The sequence below is a fragment of the Triplophysa rosa genome, linkage group LG11, assembly GCF_024868665.1.
Source record: "Triplophysa rosa linkage group LG11, Trosa_1v2, whole genome shotgun sequence".
In the NCBI taxonomy this organism is placed as follows: Eukaryota; Metazoa; Chordata; class Actinopteri; order Cypriniformes; family Nemacheilidae; genus Triplophysa; species Triplophysa rosa.
The window spans coordinates 7326922-7343562 of NC_079900.1; the positions used below are offsets into that span (position 1 = coordinate 7326922).

Genomic DNA, 16641 nt, shown 5'->3' on the forward strand with positions numbered 1-16641 from the left:
CACACCAACAGCTCAAGATATAAATCATAATTATAAACTTACTGTTGAGAATCATGATAAGGTAAAGAGACGGTATTTGTAAAATTTGTAAAAATTGCCGCTTTAATAAAAATTATATACATTAGTCACAGTAGAAACACACAGTATGTATTTCAGTATTAATCTATATAAAGGGTAATGTTATGTTAACAGGACTAAATGCATCATATAATCTGATTTGTGTGTGTTAAGCCTGAAGTATAGTTTTTTTTACCTTTTCACGCGTACGCGAGGGACAGCTTACAGTGGACGTGACGCAAATTTCATCATCAAAATAGTACGCGCGTACTGTACGCAAACTGCCGGTAATTATGTTACCTCGCATACAAAGTACGCAAGTCGTGCATGTGCATTCCATTTCTTGCAGTAATTAGTTTAACCACCAGGTGGCAACCGTGTCCTGGGCGCATCGATTCAAGGCAGTAGAAGAAAACCTGACCCCTGTAGGACCGGAGAGGTATTGCAATATGTCGTAATGCGCATGCATCAAAACCCGCGTAGGATTTGAAGGAAGTATACTTTGCAAGGCTGTGCGTTTGGCTGTACGCGTACGCTCGCGAACACATTAAGAGAGTGCGAGTATGTGTTTGTGCCCTTGCGAAAATTGACCATGGTTTTACTACAGTTAAAACCAAAAAAACATGGTTACTCTAGTAAAACAATGGTTATCACAAAATAACCATGTTTTTGTAAAAACCATAGTAAACGATGGTAACTGTAGTAAAATCATGGTTTTGCCCCAAGTAATCAATGCACCAAAAAAACATGGTTACTACACTTGTACCACAAAAAAACATGGTTTAATTTTGTAAGGGTGTATGTCTTTGGAGATGTTTGTGTGTAAAAGGAAATAAAGATGTGTGAATCTGTGTGGGTCTATGTGTTAGCGACTGTGTGTGTGTGCGTGTGTGTGTGTGTGTGTGTGTGTATAGGGGACTGTGCATCAAAGGAAACAGGTTTAATTTACAGGAGGGACGACAGATACAGAGAAAAACAGAGACACCGGGTGAGAGATTGCCCACACATATAAATTACAATAAATTATACAGTGGGGTGCAAAATAGCATTGTTATGCATTTTTTTGTAATATCTGAAGTCATACATCACTCAAAATTTTGGACCCAACGGATAGAGAGAGTGTATCCTAAATCATTAATATTGACGTGTAGTATGGTAGCTTTTCTGCTAATGGTTGCAATGTGAAGCGCTATAACTGGTCACAGGTCAGTAGTAAAGATCTACACAACAGAAGCTGATATCAACATCAAACCATTAACATTTATATTATACTAATCTGATAATATTCCAAAAATGAAAAGTGTGACACCATAGCAACCACACATCTCTCTCCCTAACAACTAAGCCTATGGCATTTCCCTCAGCCGATGCTGTCAGCGAAGGTTAACATTTCTACAGTCTTCAGAACAACCAAAATGCCAAATACAGTTTAAATACAGGTGAGGTAACCAGATGCAGTGGTTGAGCCGAATATACTGTATGAAAAAATTCATAATCTTAGACAGTAATTCTTGTAGGGTGTTTCACTTAATTAATGTGATGGCTCTCAGAAAGACGGACCAAATGCCTTTAAAAGGCCTCACTGTCCATAAATCAATGAGATTGATGTCAGAGTAAACAATCAAACCTTCTCTCCATCCCACTGCATTCAATACAGTTTGCAAGAAAGCCTTGGAAAACAAGAGATTTGCCAAAACCTGTGTCAACAATAGTGTCTGGTGGAATTTAAACCAGTAAACACTCCACAAGCCCCTGCACATGCAGCTAAACATTGAAATAACTCTGAAATACATTGAAATAAGTCTGTTGGCTTGTTAATAATCTGAAGGATTCACTTCACTATCTCAAGAGACAGAAGCTACATTGAGCAGATCTGCATTATATCAGGTGTATCATATTGATCTGCTCTAAGAACTAAAACTAGTTTAGAGCCACAGTAGATGAAGGCCATAGTCAATTATATTTATTATTCACAATCTATTTACCCAAAGCCGGATTAGAGTACTGGAACTTGAAGGGACTTATCAATATTTCACAGCAGCTCATGAAAAAGCATGAATTAGTTTCCTGTGTCCATGAGGTTCAAAGGTTATTGTCACATCAAAAGAGAGCACCATAGCTCTGGTGTTGTGTGTCAAGTGGAAGGGATTCAAAAGATGAGCCCATGGGGTCAAACTGATATCGGGCGATCAAAAACCAACCTAGAGGAGTTAAATACAACACTTCAGACAACAAATGTGGTTTTGAAGCTTCGCTCTGAGAAAGAGATGTACTCTACCCGCATTGCTTATTCTCTGTATTAGGTGTGAAGGGCTTCAGGTCAGAGACTGCCGAGTTAAAATGCAGGTTTGGAATTTGCTGAAAATAATCCCTGACATGAATGTTTATTTAAGGTCACACAAGCATAAAAAAGCAAATTAAGTAAGGGATAATGTACAGGCAGCCGGTTATCACAGAAATAAGCCCCGACAGAGTGATCAGGTTGTATCACACTGAAGGGTAGGGCTGTGTATTGGCAAGTGCCTCCCGATACGATACATATCACGATAGATGGGTCACGATACAATATATTGCTATGTATTTCGATACGATACACATTTGCGATATATTGCAATACTTTAAATAGAAAATGTAAAAATTAGAGCTAGAAATACAACATGCTGTGCACCACCTGGGGTTTTCTGTAAGGATAAGTGTAAAAACATCTCTTACCTCTGCAGAGTGGCCATGATATGCGATGCATGGAGCTTTAGATCAGAGGTTTGGGTTCTCAAACTGTGGATTGCGCCCCTCAAGTGGGTAGCACAGGGGAATAAGGTGGCTCACGCAAGTCACTTGGCTGTTGTGGTGCATTACAGTTAAAACAATGAACATGGGCAGTATAAAACCACAGCTTCATCCGTGCTGTAAATGTGCTGGTGTCACATCCGTGAATGCACAATAAATGTCACTGTTACTTTTCTTAATAAACTTTTTGTCTAATGCACTGCAGTAGCCAAGTGACTTGTGTCATGACTTGTGAAGCCTACAAACAGCATTATTTTATATAACTCATTACTCCATTACTTATTTTGAAAACCAAAGCACACCCACACATCAGCTCTGAGAGCTCCAAGCGTTCTTATATTTTTCACCATGCTCGCTTCCACTTACTTTTGGCCATATGTTTATGACATGATTAAAAAAAAAATATCGATAGTAGAGGTATCACTATCGATACACTATCGAAAAAAAAAGATTGCGATGTATTGATATTTTTGCACAGCCCTACTGAAGGGGCTTATTTCGCGATAACAGCCAGCTCCTTGTACATTATCCCGGTTATTATACGGCCACTTAGCACATGAGAAAAAAACTAGACGTGAAAAGTGAATTTGAAATATTTTATTAGCTCATTTTTACCAATTGCAGACCTTCCGTGAGGAAAAGCAGTTTGCTTTCGGTTTTAAGGTAAGAAACGACGTTCAAATGTCACGAGCAGGCAATTTGATTTAATAATTTGTAATGTCATATATGTTATTAAAAGACATATTTGTATTTAATTTGTAAAAAAAAACTGTCAAAATGATTTGCTGCATCCGGGTTACCGTGCGTTGTTAGTTTTGAGAGGTTGTTGCAAATGTCGCGACTGGCCAATCAGAATCAAACATTCCAACAAGCCGTGTAACATAAATCATTATAACAGAGGAAGTATATGTCTGAAGATAATTTAAGGTTCAACAATATGTTTTTAAATCAAGTAACGAATTTCGTTATGGATTATCATCAAAATATTAAATGAAAAGACATTTACATATACTGTATAACTGTCATAGTTTCTGTATGCTTTTCAACCAAGCCTTAAAATGAACATACTGTATATTTAGGTGAAAGCAGTTTTATTCAACTACTGTATTAACCCTCCTATTATGTGCAGAATTTAGCAATATTTAACGTGTGAGGTAATATTGACCCCACAAATATATTTGATAATTTACTAAAGTCCCAGTGAAATTAAAACGTACAATTCCTATTTGTTCACGAAATATTGCAGAGTTTATTGCAAGGGTTCTCAACCTTTTTGACTCCAAGGCACCCCACTGAATTCAACAATATTCAAAGGCCCCCCTCCCTCTCACAAAATCTCAAAATTTCTACCCAATAAAAATCTTTAAAAAAAAGAAATATTTCAGAGTTTGACATTAACTGGAAAATTGCTTATTCATAAAAATGTACATATAATAAGAAATATATTGGTTTGTAGTTGTTTAAAATGTATTTCAATGCTCATTTTGTCTAAAATTATATTAAATTGTTATTCATCCTGAGGCCCCCTTGGAAGTCATCTGCGGCCCCCCTGTTGAGAACCACTGGTTTATTGTAAATAGCTTACCACTCTGGGTCATTCTCTTTTTAAAATTCCTGTGCCCTCATGATCTTCAGTTAAAATCTGAAAATGCACTGCCGCCCTCTAGTGACTGCCCATCTCAAATGACGTATGTTAGACAGCTTGGGCGGAGCATCCGTTAACTCCTCCCCTTCAAATGTCAGTCTCGCAGTAAAAACAAAAACACGCCCACGAGGGTTGCAGAAACTAGTCGACTAGTTGACATTAATGCTCTGGCGCGATATTTAAAGCTTGATGTAGAGTAGTCGCTGGTCATGTGATTTTTTTGACACTGTACCTTTAAGAAGACAGCTGACTGTTCCAAGGACCTACGCACGGGACAGATGTCATTCCCACTCGGTTCAGCGGGATTCTGTCACACTCCCGGCAATAATATATGTTGTCCTGCTTCATTCACGCATCATTCACAGCGTGTCCTGTTTTCGTCCGCAACATTCACAATTTGTTCTGATGCCGTAAAAGCTCGCAGGTAAAGCCTTACGTTTCATATCATAGGCTATTTTTGTACTTGTTCCCCGTTTAATAAAACATGAAAGAAACAGAATAAATACAAATGTTTCTCATATTGGCTGCTGTGTCACTGAGGTGCTGCATTTGTAAGTCCGCTATGATAAAGCGTCTGCTGCATTAGGCTAATAAATATATTGCCGTTGTTCTAAAGTCATAGGCAAACTCAACACATTTTTCTGTTGTTTCATCTATTAGTGCACATGAGACTTTCCGTTGACTTGTTGTAAATGCAAGGGAAGTTTGGCCTGCACACACGCTTCAGATCTGAAGTAACGTTAGGCTGCTGTAGAGATCCACCTGCTGCTCTTTTACTGCATAGCCCGGCTACCACCGACCTCGCGCTTTAAAATAGTTTTATTTTAGTTTAGTTGTTGCTCTTGTGCAATAGATGAACAACAGTTTATTTGTATTTAGATACTATATATTTACAGGCAATTTCCTGCCATTCTCCCGCAGCCCGCACATGAGTGGCTTACTGCCCACTCCCTTCCTAGCTCTTATATTATTTATTAATGACGTCATCGACCTAAAAAAATCTAAAGTCGTTCAACCCCTAACGCCCACTATTTTTCCTCATTCGAAATTCCATTTCACTCATAAATGCGTCAGAATACGGAAGTAAAAACGATCACAACTTCCGGTTCACGGGGACTTTAAATTGTGTTGTTTTTTCTCACACTGTACCTACGTAATACTTTAAATAAAATATCAGGACAAAAACATAACTTGATTTGTAGAACAAAAACAAAACAAAACACTATCATATAAATGTATTTTGTTGCTGATTATTTTCAGGACTCCAGCTTTAAAAATACAACCAGGATACTTATAGCAAGATACTGATACAGGATACAAAAGATGTTTTGGGGTCAATTTTACCCCAAACATAAAAGGAGCGTTCTCGTGTATTGTGACACAAACTAATGCCAAGGGTTTTAATGGGTAATGAGCTCAGTTCAATTTGGCCACATGTAAGCACAAATATATATAGTATATATACAGCATATTTATGCATGTTATCTTTTATACCGTTGCTCTTCCAAGCCAGATAACTTCTCTGTTTTCCTTTGACTTTCAGTAACTTCACAAGCGTCATTGTGTGTCAATGCAGTAGTAACTTGGTACTGCAGTTTTTTAGGTCTGAACATACTTTGTGGAGCCAAAGACTTCCTCTGAACTATCAAAGTGATGATGGCTTCTGTGTATTTTGGAAGGCTTGCGTCTGACAGCGTGGAGTCCTTTTCATATGTACCGGGAACAGATCAATGTTATCGCTTTGACTTTAAGCAATACTGTATACTCTGCCCTTCTCTGCTTTGCTTGTGTATTCTGATATCTATCTTTGATTCAGGGTGACCTCAGATTCAGACCCACACTTTTCTGCCTCCCTCGGACTTGTTCACTGGCTAAAATGACAAACAAAACAGCCCAAATTAAGCGGATCCCATATCCATTTTCAACAACCGTAAGCTCATCTGCTTTGGGGAATAACATGATGCGCAGGATGGGTTTGTGCTTGCGATCCGGGCTCGGCATTGAAGAGGTATATGTTGGCTGGAATTCCCAAAGATTTACTGTCTTTTTAAAAGGGCATGTAACAGAAGCCTGTTTTAGCCCTTCGAGCAATTAATATTTAATGAACGGATCGTCTGTTTTATAGTTACATTCTGCCAAGGTCGGAGGTTTTGGGTTAACTGAGAGTTAAAGGGGGTCTCAATGTGATTCTATTTTTAGGGCAGTCTCATCGGGCAGCTATGGCTGAAGGAATCTGCAATGCCTGAATAACTCAGTCTGTTTGCGTCGCACTTCAAAGAACCCATCAGTTAGAGATGCCCGAAACTCATCACATAAAGAGAGGTTTAGATGTAAGACTCAAAAACAATTTAATGATGAGGGAGAAAACAGCAATGAAGGGTGAAAACGGGACAAGGATATCAGGAAATGAGCTTTTCTTACCTCACTGTTTAAAAAGCAGTAAAACACAGACACAAAGAAGCCCTGTAAAGAGATTGAGAGAATGGGTCAAATTGAAGCATTGCTTTATCTTTGTGACTTCATTTTAACTCAAACTATATAATATGATGATTAATATGAATTTTGAGTGCTGTTTGAATGAAATCAAACTTATAAAAAGTCATTATTATGACACAGCAATTATGTCACAGGAACAATTTGAGCCCTGCTATCAATCATAAATCAATCAATTTCATGTCAAGGTTATATTAACATAAGGCTGGTGCTGAATGTTAATGTCTCATTTCTGTGTGACCCTCAAAAAGGAAATACAAGGTCTGTCTTCATTTCATCCCTGAAGTCAATCCTTACAAAAATCAAATATATCACAGATTCCAGTGTATAATGATTTTTAAAAGGTAAACCAACTTCTACCCTTTTACTATAATTTATCATGATGCATAAACAAATATTCAAACATTATAGACGGTTTTAGTGGCAACACATAAACAAACGTTTTGTGGCCAAAACGTAACTTCCGGTGGACCTCCTAAAAGAATCAACAACTGTTGAACAGTTTTAATTTAATTTAATAGAATATACAAGAAAATATTACTATAAATAAAATATAAAACATAATTTAAATGAAAAAAAGACCGGAAGTTAACTTTGGGTCATGTGTGTGTCTGGTGAAACCGTCTATACAAATATTTTAAACATTAGAAATTAATATTCTGTAATTGGATTTGATCATTGTCTTCGTAAACATAACTACAGCATGAAAAAAACGATGATTTCTTATCCATAGTCCAGTGTTACAAAGGGAATAGTGGGTGGTTAGTGAATCTTAACACATAACACCGCATGCAGTAGTTTCATGAATTCCCTCCTCAGCACGAGTTTAACATGTTTACATAATGTGAGTACACCAGCATTTGGTTTTCCCCACTGATGAACGGGGTCATTCCCATGTGATGTGGAACAGCTGTGAGAGGAAGATGAATGTGAGGAAAACATAGATTCAACATGCGTGAGACCTCTGTGTCATGGCAGGAAGCAAATAGGGCAAAGACCTTGCATGCTTTGGACACGGTTGATTTTTGTGAGGAATGTACTTTTAAGGAAACTAAATGGGATTTTTCAAATCAACAACACTTAGCTGTGCATCTGGTTTAAGCCCATCAGTTTTTGTCATCCACTTTAAAAGATAAGAACAGATATCTGGCTTAAACGCAACTAAACAGTCTGTTTGCCCACCTGAAAGGACTCTAGGAAGGAGTTGAAGTAGATGAAGACGATCTGTGAGATCTCATCCTCGCCAGGGTTGACGAAGAACAGCATGTAGGTGATGCCCAGCAGAGGCAGAAGAACCAGTGTGGCCTTTACAGCTTTCCTGTGATGACCAAAGACAAGGAAAAATGATCACTAAATTTAATAATAAAAAGTGAAACTTATAGTACAGAACTTAAATATACTGTATTAGAGAAGCACATTTACTCTATCAAATAAGCTATAAAATTCTGTATTCTTTACTCTTATCTTCAAGAAATTCAATTCTACTTCCACTGATTTTTTTAAATTCAGTTCAAATTGATTTCTATGGTGCTTTTAAAAGTTTTGCTTTAAAGGTGGGGTGCTACAGTGTTTCATGCATTCTGACTTCTTTATGATGTTAAATGTGCTGACTTCTCATGATTGACATGGTCAACTTGTCAAAAAACGAGTTGGACGTATGATATAGTATTTCTGTGCTCGATACACTCACCCAGCGTTCTTATAGGTTTCGGAAAGTTTTTTTCGAACATGAAATTCCCTTATGTAACAACTTTTCTTAGTCCCTTATTGGACAATTCTCCCGGAAAAGAACGCCCACACGTCAACCCGCGAGAGCGAGACGAAAGAGCACGCCAACGCGTCAACCAGCGAGAGGGGGAGAAGGAGCATGCACTCATGTCAACCAGCTGGAGCAAGTGAGAGAGAGAGCACTTCGTTCGTGTAGTTCAGCTGTGTTTGTTTGTTCACTGCATTTCGGTGAGGAATGTTATATAAACGGTGGATATAACGCTGGATTTGGATATTGTTTGAAACTGATTGATGGAACGGTCCCAGCGCTAAAAGATACCGGACATGAACTGTACACGGTAAGTCAAACTGAGTCATATGTCTGTGTTTTGTTGGCGATGGGTGCGCACATGCTTTAGTTCTGTTTTTTTAGTGCTTTAAACTTATTTCAATTTATTGCTGAGGCAACATTTGAATGTTTTTGTCTAGTTTATGTTTTTTCAAAAAAATTTAGGCCAATATTTTATTTGATTTCAATGAACAGAATTTTTTTTAAGTTTTAGTTTTAGTAAAATAAAATAACCTTGGTTGTTTTAACCTGTTATTAAGTGAAATACGAAATATTTCGGGATAATTTAACCCAACTGTTGGGTTGAAAATAACCCAGAATGAGTGTGGAGACAAAAAAAGTTTACTGAAGATATAAAGAAAAAATAATTAATAAGTAGGAAATACATAGAAAGCATGTCGATAAGACTTACTAATAATGTTTTTTCACATGCGTGAACAAGTGAAATGTTGAAAACCATGTCATCCATATCATCTATAATGAAAATGACAGCATCTTTGTGATGAGGGAGCCGTGGGAGGAGGAAGCGAGTATCTCTCACGGAGGAGATCGGAAGCATAAAAGGACGAACGGCAGGAGAATACGGCGAGAGAGGACCGGGCCCGGACATTAGTTAAGTTTTGTTTACGTTCGTGTGGCCGGCAGTCGTCCGTGAGGGGCTGCCGGCCTGTTTTTACTGCTGTTTATTGTTTATTTATTTTTGATTAAAGTGTTTAAATGTTCGCCGGTTCCCGCCTCCTTCCTTCTCGTTTGTTGAGTTTATTACAATCTTATTTGGGATTGGCAAATTACTTACACCATACTACACCATAAAGGAACTAATTGTAAGCAAAATATGATCAATATTCGTTACCAAAGTGCTGTCTGAGTAATGTTACACAGAGTCACAATGTCAGTGGCTAATACACAATGAGTTCAACAGGATGACATTGGGAAGAATGCGCGCACACACAAAGGAAAATGACCAATGTGAATGGTCAGTATCTGACATTGTGTCTCACCTGTACTGAATTGTCTCTGAAGTTGTGGAGGCCCTCAATTTAGTCATTAGTATCCTCACAATGTTGAAGAGGAAAATGAAGTTAATCTACAAGGAAAAAAACAATGTATCACGCGATGAACTCTCATTACAAAATTGCACACATAAATCATAGACGACACATAAAGCCTCCTGTAACAGAACAAAATAAATATGAAAAGTCTGTTCAGTTTCCCCCACACACCAAATCTCATGAAACATTCATGTAATTACTGTGCTGTGACTCACCAGCAAAACCAAGATCATGGGACCCTGGTAAATATAGTCAGTGTAAACGCCAGCTCGCTTCCCAAACCAGCATCTGCAGAGAAACAATCAGATCTAAAATGAAACATGTCTTTGTTCGAGCGTGTAAGAGACCGCTTTCTATGGCTCCTCGCGACTTGTCTCAGGTGAGCTGTTGTAATTTTGACCCGCATTTATTCTTTGTGTATCCATATAACACTCATGTAAATGGATTTCGCAAGCGAGAATTTATTTGTTGTTTAGAGAAGCAAGTCTTAACTGATTAAATAAGATGCACTGGGGAAAATATCTAAAAGAAAACTTTTCTCAAAAGCAGCAAAGCGAAGAGGAGTTAGACGTATGCAGTCCCTTGGGCAGATGTGCACCAGTTTCGCTTTTACAGTTTCAGTCGAGTTGAGAGCTTAATCTGACTTTGTCTCGACTGAATGTGTCAAATCCACACGAAGGGAGAGAGATGGAACGGCAAAATGGTGTCACCTGTGGAGCTCAACCAAAACAGATGTACAGGTTCATTCAGGTAAAAAAACACTCAACCTCAAGTTTGTAAATGTGTGTTTTTACTGCAGCACTGCACACATTTTACGTTTACTGCATTATCAAATGACAACCAAGCACATCACCAATATAGCCTTCTAATGTAGCCTGGGTCAAATTCTCTTTAACCTGGTCTAATTGTGTCCATAGTTTTTTTGAGGATGAGGGTATGTGATGTAACCTGTCCATATTGGTTAATGTTTAATTTGGCTGGCTACCACCAAGTGCCAAAACACTGGAGTAGTGCACGCACACAGCTTTTAACATTGACAACAAAGGATATGCAAAGCATTTTCTCCTCTTGTTTTGCTATCCACACATGAATATACGGTTAGAAGGACTTTATTATTCGCATTCTCAAAAAATGTTGTATTCCTGGCTGCCTGTGAAACAATATGAACAGATCAGCGATCCATTTGAGGGTCACGACCGACAAGCTGTTACAGAAGCTACCAGAGACTCTTTAATTAATGAATTTATCTCTGTATAGCGGTCCAAAGCTCTCTATAAACAACACGAAACATAAAATGCACATTTTAACACTGTCCAGTCTTTAAATCTAACACTATCACTATCGTGCTGAGTGACTTTCAGATAAACACTCTCTATAATTGACGATTTAAGATGTTTAATGCAATGGAGCATACAGTAAGTGTTTATACGCTTGCTGGATTCTGTATTGAGTTTATCAATACAGATGAGCAATTTCTTGAGTACATACAGTAGCTCCTGTGTTTAATATATTTCACAGTGTTAAGTCAAAGATAGATTTCTGAACTAAGAGGGACATTTTCGGAGCACCAGGTGTTAACAGCATTATACAGAGCCCAGACGTGTCCCTGTCTTCATCGTGGGTCGATAGTTTAAAGAACAGAAGCAAAGGTGGATGACGGAGATAACTGGAGTTAATCTAACCTTTAATTGCTTTAACTGTGTGTAAAACACTTGAAAAAGGGAAAAAGTTTTAGGTAAAGATAAGCATTGGACAAACTTACTTTTCATTGTCATAGTAGAGTTTTCCCATGGCCCAGGCAACTATAATTGGAAATGGAATACCTGTAAAAAAACAGCGAATTCACACTTATTCCAATTACTTTGAATATCAAAGACATTATACAAACAGTTTAATTCATCCCAATAAAGTACTGCCTTAAGAATTTGGCTGTGACTCATTTGCAATGTTTACTCTTTTAATGAGAAAAATCCACATAATCTTTTTGCAACAGTTCAATATCATAATCTTTTTGTGACAGTTCAGTTCATAATCTTTTTGCAACTATATAGGCGACATATAGGCAGTTGCCTAGGGCGCAAAATGAGCAGAGGGGCGCCAGACGAGAGCGCAAAAACGTGACATGTGAACAGCTTCTTACATCATGACGCGATTATGATTAACTATGATTGATAATCTTAACGCATTAATTATGCAAGTATAACGGAGACCTGTGTTAGATTGTGGCCTTGTGGTAAAAGTGCCTGCTTCCCATTAAGAACACATTGCCTGTTGCAAGTTCGAATCCCACTCGGAACAGCTTGCTTATTTAGAACCATTTTACTGGTAACACTGACACTGCGTGCTGTTTTTGACTGCTTTCAACTAAGTGAACTGCAAAAAGTGTTTACTGGCATGTGACTAGGTCATGCCATTTATTTAAGAAAATCCAAAACAATACAATAAGCTTTTATTTGTGTCCCCGTAGCATTTACAAAATGTAAAAAAAAAAACTTTCTCATTGACCTTTATCTAAATAACAGTAATAATAATAATTATCAAATATTCGTTTCATGAGCTTTGAATTTTCAACTACAGTATTATTGAGAAAGTTTTATTTTATTTTCAGCGTTATTTTCAAACAATGAGTACGTAATTAGAAACATGTTTATTACAAATATTTTTTGTTATTTATTTACGTCATATTTATGTTAATCACAATTAATGTTATATTAAAATAAATATGAAATTTGCTTTTAAAAAAGTTAATTTTCTGATATTTTTATTTATTTATTTACTTATTTATTTTGTATAGTAGGGGTGCAATCTAAAATCTTGCCTAGGGCACCAACAGAGGCTGGGCCAGCCCTGTACAGCACATTTCATACACAATGGTAATTCAAAGTGCTTTACATAAAAATAATTAAAATAATCATCTAGAAATAATCAAAATCACAAGATTTTGCGTTTGCATATGGGTTTCTGAAATATGCATGATTAAAATCAGTTCACCAATACAACACGTACACCAGCCTATACAGATGAACATCCACTTCCTCAATTTGTCGGTGGAGTAGGTCAGTACGATGGCCGTGTGCAGATAACAGCCTTCTCCAAACATCCAGAAGAAGTTGGTCACATGAAAATAATTATATGCCGCTGTTACCAGCCTGCACCAGATCTGAGAGAGACAAGATGAAAAAGATAGAAAATCCAGTTAGATATTTAGTAACGGCCCTCAATTTAGCCCGAGGAAATCACTATGCCACTTCTTGTTAGCTGTTGTTGTTTTAAAAACGCTTTTATTATAATAGCTTTAGGAAATGAAAGCTTTGGTATGAGTGTGCATGTGTGCTAATCTTTTTGACTGATGCCGAGTTCAAATAACAAGCAGGGGGGGGGGGCAGATTCAGATGGAAGTATGATGAAAGCCAGAAGATTTTGAGTTCTCATGACAGGACCATCAGAAGTGTGATACACCTCTAAATTGAAGCTCTCCTTTAAAGCTCATATTTCTCCATCCTAAATCTTGTAGATTTGGTATAAAAAGTAGTTGGATAGGATTTAATTTCATTTTTGTATTGCATTTTTGGAATTTATTTATATATATAGGACAGTGAAGGCAGACATGAGTATGAGGGCATGACCTGGGTCGGAGTCGAACACTGGGCCCCGTGAGCCAGCTTAAGTAAATGTCATAGACATGTAAGATTAAACAAAATTATATCACCAATACGGAAATAATACATAACACATATATACTGTACATACACAAGATACTGGCTTCAATTGAGCCTCTTTACATAATTACAGTGAGGGAAATAAGTATTTGATCCCCTGCTGATTTTGTAAGTTTGCCTACTTACAAACAAATGAAGGGTCTATAATTTTTATGGTGGGTTTATTTTAACTGATAGACACAGAATATTAAAAAAAATCAGGGGAAAAAAATGTTATATAAAGGTTATAAATTGATTTGCATTTCAGTCAGTGAAATAAGTATTTGATCCCCAAGCAAAACATAACTTTGTACTTTGTGGAGAAACCCTTGTTGGCAAGCACAGAGGTCAGACATTTCTGATAGTTGGTCACCAGGTTTGCACATGTGTCCGGATACATTTAGTCCACTCCTCTGTCAATCTTTAAGGTTTCTTGGCTGTCGCTCAGCAAATTGGAGTTTTAGCCTCCTTCACAGAGGTTCTATAGGACTAGGGTCTAGAGACTGGCTAGGACATTTAATGTGCTTCTCCTTAAGCCACTATTTGGTTGTCTTGGCAATATGTTTTGCGTCTTTGTCATGTTAAAGGCTCATCCATGACCCATCTTCAGTGACCTAGTTAAGGGGAGGAGGTTCTCGTCCAAGATTTTACGGTACATGGGCCCGTCCCTCAGCCCCTCAATGCGGTGAAGTCATCCTGTATACCTGTAGCAGAGAAAAAGCCCTAAAGCAGAATGTTTCCAACACTGTGCTTCTCTGTAGACATGATGTTCTTGGGCTCATAGTCAGCATTTCTCTCCCTCCAAACACAGGAGTCCATTTTGGTCTCACAGCAGTGCCAGCACTTTCGCCAAAGCCTTTTCTGAATCATTTTTATGTTCATTGTCAAACTTAAGACGAGCCAGGCGGGCCTTCTTGGGCAGGAGGACCTTGCGGGTGCTTCAGGATTTCAGTCTACTGTGGCATAGCGTGTTACCAATGTGTTACCAATGTTTTGCTTGCTAACTGTGTTCCCAACTGTCTTGAAATCATTAACAGGCTTCTTCCGTGTAGTTCTGGGCTGATCTTTAACATTTCTCATGATCATCTTTACCCCATTGGGGAAATATTGCAGGGAGCTCCAGAACAAGGGCATTTGATAGTTATTTTGTATATCTTCTATTTCCAAATAATCACACCAACAGTTGTCTCCTTCTCACCAAGCTTCTGTCTGTAGCCTATTCAAGGTTTGTGCAGGTCTCCAATCTTGTCGCTGACATCCTTTAAAACCTATTTGGTCTGGACCATGGTGTTGGAGAGGTTGAACTGGAAGATACAGATTCTGTTGGCAGGCATCTTTTATATACATAACAAGCTGATTTAGGAGTACTTTCTTAAAGTGACAGGACTAATCTGTGGTCCATATAGGCACATAACCAATCTGTGGAGCCAGAATTCTTGCTAGTTGGTAGGGGATCAAATACTTATTTCACTGACTGAAATGCAAATCAATTTATAACCTTTATATAACATTTTTTTCCCCTGATTTTTTTTAATATTCTGTGTCTATCAGTTAAAATAAACCCACCATAAAAATTATAGACCCTTCATTTGTTTGTAAGTAGGCAAACTTACAAAATCAGCAGGGGATCAAATACTTATTTCCCTCACTGTAGATAATAAAGCGTGGAATCTACAAATTATCCCAGCATGACAGAAGCAAGGAAATCTGACATTTTGTACAAAGTTAACATGGTCAGTGTCACAGATTTTGTTTGATTTGTGACTTGGATTTATTTTAACTTTTTGTTTAACAAAAAAACTGGACTGACTCCATTGAAATAAAATCCCAAGCCTGCCAATTTTAAAAAGAAATAAATACAAAAAGAAATATACAAAAAAATGCAAAAAAAGCAAAAAGAAATACATTAAAAATGAATTTTCATAAAAATGTTAAAAAACTAAATTAAAGGAGTATTTATACATTTATGTCTTTATTTCTTCCACATTAATTAATTAATATAATGTATTTAATAAATAAATAGTATTTAATTATTTACAAATTTATGTGTTTCCCATTTATGTATTTATGTTTTACATTTATGTATTTCCACATGTATATATTTTTACATTTTATTGTTTAGACCGTATTTCATCAATAGGTTCTGTCAAGATGTTGTCCCATAAGAAGATAAAGATCTGTCAATCTCAGCACTAGACTGAAAATTACAGCTTGTGTTAAGACTGTGTCTCACTTAAGTATTGCAATGCTGCAAACCACTGGTTTCACCATAAAGTCCTCTCTCTCTTTTACAGACCTTTAGAGAAAACAAAATCTAAACTTATTTCAGCATTGTGGGCTTGCGAAACTACCGTCGACTCATATTTTCCAGGCATTAATGGGCAAGCTAATAGTCCATAGTCCATTACATATATTCTGTGGTAAAGATTTTGTTTCAACATATGAAATAGAGGGATAAAAATTAAAAGCTCCCCGAGTCATAAAGCGCTCCAGCTTACAGAAGTATTTCTGAAGCATTTTGCCTGTCTCAGATTTTACAACCCATTTCATTATAAACCCTACGGTGTGACAAGAGTTTACGAGCGTGCAGAGATTATATGCATCTGTGCAAACTTTATAGCTAATTTTACAGTTGTTTACCGAACAATGTCTTTCATTAACCGCCGTTTCGTAAATTCTTCACAAAGTGGCATTTTTCACAACAAATGTGCCACTTTGTGCTGTAAAAACTGGGAAAGAACTTGTCAGAGGGAGCTTTTTCTAAATGGATTGTACATATAGCAAAATGAGGCAAACCTGTCAATGTTTACTCACACTGGTGTCGTTTCAAACACATGACTTTCATCTGTCGAA

The 16641-nt window shown here is 37.3% G+C and overlaps 1 protein-coding gene across 3 annotated transcripts in view; it reads right to left on the minus strand.

Annotated features, from left to right (window-relative positions):
* crhr1 (corticotropin releasing hormone receptor 1) overlaps window positions 1–16641 on the minus strand; it is a 121088-nt gene that overhangs the window by 7651 nt on the left and 96796 nt on the right. For all 3 annotated transcript variants that reach the window (XR_008963816.1, XR_008963815.1, XM_057345583.1), the window contains exons 8-13: window positions 13097–13250; window positions 11853–11913; window positions 10306–10378; window positions 10040–10125; window positions 8165–8300; window positions 6911–6952 (exon numbers count right to left, since the gene is read on the minus strand). Coding sequence is in view for 1 of the 3 variants with exons in the window: in XM_057345583.1 (XP_057201566.1) it covers window positions 6911–6952; window positions 8165–8300; window positions 10040–10125; window positions 10306–10378; window positions 11853–11913; window positions 13097–13250 (552 nt within the window). In the remaining 2 variants the exon portion in view is untranslated. The remainder of the gene's footprint in view (window positions 1–6910; window positions 6953–8164; window positions 8301–10039; window positions 10126–10305; window positions 10379–11852; window positions 11914–13096; window positions 13251–16641) is intronic.